Consider the following 6,000-nt stretch of genomic DNA (forward strand, 5'->3'; position numbering starts at 1 on the left):
AATCAGTAATTTGGGACATACCTTTGTAACAATTTATACTGAATTTTGATGACCCTCTTACTTAATTTTCTTGAACATAAAAGTTCTAATTAGAGATGAGAAGTTTGAAATTATACAGGTTCTCTGGAAGCAGATATGATAGGAAAAAAAAAAATCTAAGAAAGAAAAGTCTGCTGGGTAATGTAGATGCCACTGATCCCGAATCTGGTGATTCTCATCTTTTTAGGGAGCAGAAATGGGAGAGGTATCACCCAGCAGCCAAAAGGCAGGCAGAAAGACTAAAAGGAATGTAGTGATTGTGAAAACTATAAATCGTATAAAAAATTTTTAAAAAGTCTTGAACCATGAGACGCAGGTGACTCATCGTCACACGTGTTATTTATGTTCCTACAGTGTTTTATGTCGGGGATATGAAAAGTTAAAAAGACTCTTTGGAGGCCAGATTAAATGAAAGTCAATGAAAGCTTGGGTGTGTGCATTCAGCAATCTAGAGGGTTTAAGAGAAAACCTCAAGTTGTATAGCGTGGAGAGACTCACTCGGTGAGAGTAGAAAAAAATGCCTACATTTGGAAGCTTAAATTGTACCAGAAATGTAAAAATTGTGGAAATAAGAGGTTTGTTTGCTAAATATTTGGAACATGTATGCAGCTCAAATGTTACAGTGTGACATCAGAGCACTAAGATGAACATTCTATGATAAAATCTCCAGAAATTACAAAAGTTAAAACTGTGATTGTGTAAAAACCTAAAATCATCAAAACACCAGTTCAATCTTATAAGGTCCAACTTCCTGGGACCCATTTAAACTTTGAATGATGTTTCTGCTGTGAAGTATGTCTGAGCTATAAAGCTCCAAAAAGGGCTAGGTTTTCTCACTCATTTCACGAAAATCCTATTGTCGTCTACGGAGACTTTTTTTGTTGCGTTTTGTGAATTTCATCTACGACCGTACGATGTACGGCTACCAAATGTCACAGTACACAATTCCTGATCGCACCACATGTTCTGATGTTTTTGTATGGGTTTTTCCAAAGCTGCGGGATGAGCAGTAAATCAAACAGAAGAATGATGAGAAAACAGTAAAAATGGTGCATTGGTAACCTTAATATGTACTCTGACCAACATTCGCTTCATGTATGAGGTGTTGTACAACTAGAAAAAGAAAGGTTTAAACCCAGAAATAAAGAAATGATTTCTGCAGGGTAGACGGTACCTTCAGAGACGTAGGCGAACGGTTTGTTCCTGACTGACAGCAAAGTCAAAAGATTAAAGAAGAGAGCAACGTAGGTCCCGACCAACAGCCGGCCACTGTGGAGAAAAGAAGGAGAGTTTTAGCCAGGATTTAGAATTTTGTCCCATTCTTCATCCAAACACACCCTAAGGTATCCAACAGTGCAGGGTTGTTTTCATTCCATTTTTGGTTTCATTTTGTACTGGTGACAGGTTCTGGACAGGACCGCAGGCAGGCCAGTCCAAAAACCAACCACTCTTTTTCCTCAACCATGCCTTTGGACTGTGAGCAAAATATGATTTTACATTGTCTTGGTGAAAAATGCATGAAGCTAACCCTGGAAAAGAGGTGGTCTTGAAAGAAGTAGATGTGACTGTAAAATGTATGCCGGACTTTTCTGCATTAAGGCTGCCATCATTAACACTGATCCAAACACAGACCATCACAGACCTGAGCTTTTGGACTTGTTTTCTTTATGATGATACCACCACCATGCTTAATACTGAGAACAGTGTTCTCAGAGATTATGACTTAAATTTATTTTTGTTTCATCTGACCATTAACCGTTTCTTCAGAACATTTCTTTTTGGTTCAGATGATTGAGTATTTGGAGATGGAGCTTTTTTTGCTTTACCAAGAACACTGATCCAAGCCCATACCATCACAGAACCAGGCTTTTGGACTTGTTGCTGATGGAAGAGGAGCAAGCAGACTATTGTGGTTTTCGTTTTGGTTAATTTCTTCCACCAGGTTTTAGAATACTAATCCGTTTGAGCACAATTCTTGTTTGCACTGTGTGATAGTTCATCCCAGATTCAGCTCAGAGAAGTCAGCACCACCTCTGGAAAGGTTAACATCATGCTTAACATGAATGACAGTTCTTGATGCCGTGCTATCTGAGGGAAAGAAGTTCACAGCTGTCCAGATTAGGTTTGCTTCTAAAAGCCCTCCAGATTCCTTGAATGGTTTCATAATGCTCTGAAGGTGGAGAAAACTGCAAATCCTTTCCCATCTTTCTTTGAGGAACTTTGTATTTAATCAGTTTGACTTTCTCACACATTTGTTGTCCAACTGTAGATCCTGTGAACATCTTAGATCCTCAAAGACTTGTACAGATAATGATTTTGATACATGTTTGGATTACAATAATCCGTTTGAAATAACAAGAAAATTTGGCGACTTCTTTTTGAATGGAAGCAAAGCACTTCGACCTTGGCCCCACTTTGTTTGGCCAACTCCCTAGTTAGAAAAATTACTTGTTCAAAACTCCCCCACATGTCCCCAGTTCAAAAAATCTAAACTGTCATTGAACATGTCCACAAAAATTCAGGAAACCTTCTGGGTTTAACAGGGATAAATTGAGCCCAATAAGCACAGCAAAACACTAACATTTCCTCTGACCTTAGAAGTCCCCAAAACTGAATGAATTATGTCCTGAAGACTCATCACAAAGACACGACAAATACGAATACATTTAAGAGTGAAAACTGTTCCAAATAATCCCAGCTCCTCCCTCAAAGATCAGATAAAAAAGAGGAAATGGAGGTGTTGCTCCACCCCCACTCCTGTTTAGTAGCCAATCATGTCCATTCAGACAAGAAGAGAAAAGACACGAGGCTATTGGGTTTAAATGAGTTTATATCTCATCCTGAATCTGTTTTATACTGGAGTTACCAGAGGAGGACATCTGAAAGGGAAATCTGTGTTTCAGTAAAACTGTCAAGTAAATCAGATCCTTAAAAAAAAAATACAAATTAAGACAAGTTTCCATTCAGTCGGTGGCGTTAGAAGTGCAGCTCTCGCCTCAGGCGTGTGTTTAAATAACTCTGCTGGTGTGGACAAATATACACCCTGTCAGAGAGGAAAAATGAACAGTGAACATGTCAGTCCTCTAAATCTGTAACTCTGTTTGTTGGCCTGTCTGACCCAGTTGTTTGGGATGTTCTGTTCTCACAACAGCTGGCTCTGTGTGTGTGTGTGAGTGTGTGTTCCCCTCAGAGACACACAGGAGGATATCATGTTTGTTTATTTTACAACATGATGTGGGAATCCGTGTGTGTGTGTGTAGAGGGATAATACTTACGTGTGGACCTCAGGCTGCTCCATGAAGCGCTCCACACTAACAAAACAGAAACAAACAGAGTAAACAACAGCGGCCGGGTGGGACGGAGCTGATCCTGTGTGTGTTTGTCTGTATGATGCGGGAAGGGGGAAGGGAAAAAGGGGGTGATGGAGACATGTGAAATGAACGAGAGGAGACAAGGAGCGAACAAACGGAGAGAGAAAACAGGAAATCCGTTTATACATATGAGGAAAGCAAAGTGGCACAAACACGTCCTTCATCTGAGCCAGCATCAAGTGTAGATCATGAGAAACATGAAGATCAGACGAAGCAACAGGACCTGTCTGCTGCCATCAGCATACATCAGAAACACCTGGTAACACCTACAATAATGTTCAAACTCCTGATCCATCACTCGTTTGTTTTTAAAGTTGAAATGAGCCATGGATCAGACCCTCTCAGAAAGTTCTCCAGACTTTCTGCAGGTCTTTCAAAGTTTTTCTTTGAAATTTGGCTGTTTTTACGCTCAGTTTCAGTTCGGTCATCACACCAAACAAACATTACAAGCAAAAAGAAATCAAAGAAGAAGAAAAAAAGATAATGGAAATGGCAACGACAACAAAAAAAAAGAACATGAAGAAATGAAAGAAAATAATGACAAAAAAGGAAAATGATGAACATGAAAACAGACATGAAAAAGACAACCACAAAGAAAAGATCAATAAAGATAAAGAAGACAAAAGAAAATAAAACAATAAAGATGACTAAAACAAATAGGACCAAGAAAGATGAAGAATAGCAAGAAGACAAAAAGGCTGATGAAGACCATCTCAATTATGATTTCTCAAAATAATATGTTTTGAGAATGACACCAAGACTTCTAACGTGGGGGCAGAGTTGGACTCTGGAAAATCTTCAGACAAATGAGATGATGTTGGACAAGAGGACCTTTTTTTTAGTATGATAGATTTTGGAGAAGTTTTCTTAATCTCTCCTAAATAGTCAGATACGAAAGATAAGGGAAGTACAGTGGTGGGCTTAGAAGAGAGTTACATTAGGATGTTATCAGCATATAACAGTGAAATGGAATTTTATGCTTCCTAAATAGAAAACTAGGGGAAGCAGGTAAACTATAAAAAAGAAGTGCCCCAGGACTGAAGCCAGGGGAACACCATAGAACACCATATTTGGGAGGGGAGTGTGACTAAAAGTAAGATTTACAAACTGAGTGTCACCACAGAGGTACAATGTTAGCCAAGTGAGTGATTTGTAGAAACATGTTTATGTAAAGAAATAATAAAACCAGTTCTTGTGAGGTAGTGAACATTCCAAACAAGCACTAAAACAATTCCAGCACCAAAAGCCGGTAGGTAGTCTAACTGGGTTGTGATTTTAGAAAGGCTAGTTGGTGACTCAAAAAGAAAGAAAAGGGAAAAAAAAAAAAATCAGCTGCAGTCTCATTGAATTTTGAGTGTTTGTATTTTACACAGCCAATTTTTAAAATTCATACATCTTTTTGCCCACCTCCACTGACGTTGTACCCACCTTGACAGCTACTCCAATTTTAAGATTTATTCTACTGGAGTACACTTTTGAAATGTGAAAGATTTTCAGATTTGTATAGTTTTTTCATAATTAGTATTCACCTTGAGACATTCAGAGCTGTAGCCTCAGATGTTTTCTGTCAAAAGGAGAGCTTCTGTGCAGGTGTCAAAATAAAGCTCCAGCTCTCTAGAGTTATGGAAACTAAATTGAGAATAGCTTGAAATGGGTTCGAGGTGCTCGCCACAACTTTCCAACTAATTTCAGAGAAAATTTGTTTCAATAATTTTTTCAACATGTTCAAAATTCAAGCAGCAAGACTGCAAGCCTCTGCAACCTACTTGAAGAAACTGAAAACCCACATGAACATTTCAAGATATTTTGGAGGCTCTGTTGCAAATACTGTTTGCCAACCAGTCTCCAACAGTCACAGACCAGTGAGATACTGGCTTTAGGTCCATCAGAGACCAATGTTTTGTAATTATAAAAAGAATTCACACAGAAATAAACACACACACATTTATTCTGCATATCAAAGTGTTAGCAGGCAACACATCAACTGCTTCACCTGTGTATGTGTGTGTAGTGTAGAGTGTGTGTTATTCTGCACATCTTCCCCTCCCTTCCCTGAGAACTGACCTCAAGACAACCCCAAACCTGACGCCGGGAGGTGAGTGTGAGTATGTAACACTGACACTCAGAGGCAGTGGTGTTCCTATGACCTCTGGAGTTCAGAAGTTCACACACACATACACACAGTTGTAAACTCGTTTTAAAACACGCACTTGCTTTCAGACACTTTTCTTTAAGTCGGTTAGCCAACCAGTGCTCTTTGGTTTAAATATGATAAAATTTTGTTTTTATTATTTAAAATTTAAATAAAATAAAAAATTAAATAAAATTTAAATAAAATTAAATAAATATTTGTGTAAAAAAAATTATATATATATATATATATATATATATATATATATATATATATATATATATATATATATATACATATATCCATCCAGACATCAGACATCTCAGTCCAGAAATGTGCAGTTCTAGGCACAGCCAAGATACTGCGCAGAACCCTCAAGCTCCCAGGCCTCTGGTAGAGGACCCGAGCTCAGAGGATGAAACAAAGACCACCCGCAGAGGGTGAGAAGGGAATTTTTTT

General features: G+C 38.3%; 1 protein-coding gene across 3 annotated transcripts in view; it reads right to left on the reverse strand.

Moving 5' to 3' along the window:
* Positions 1 to 6,000, reverse strand: part of slc30a6 (solute carrier family 30 member 6) — a 72,789-nt gene that overhangs the window by 15,958 nt on the left and 50,831 nt on the right. For all 3 annotated transcript variants that reach the window (XM_037973444.1, XM_017434275.3, XM_037973445.1), the window contains 2 exons: positions 3,315 to 3,350; positions 1,214 to 1,308 (listed from right to left, as the gene is read on the reverse strand). In XM_037973444.1, the coding sequence (XP_037829372.1) occupies positions 1,214 to 1,308; positions 3,315 to 3,350 (131 nt within the window). The remainder of the gene's footprint in view (positions 1 to 1,213; positions 1,309 to 3,314; positions 3,351 to 6,000) is intronic.

Source organism: Kryptolebias marmoratus, linkage group LG22, assembly GCF_001649575.2.
Source record: "Kryptolebias marmoratus isolate JLee-2015 linkage group LG22, ASM164957v2, whole genome shotgun sequence".
In the NCBI taxonomy this organism is placed as follows: domain Eukaryota; kingdom Metazoa; phylum Chordata; class Actinopteri; order Cyprinodontiformes; family Rivulidae; genus Kryptolebias; species Kryptolebias marmoratus.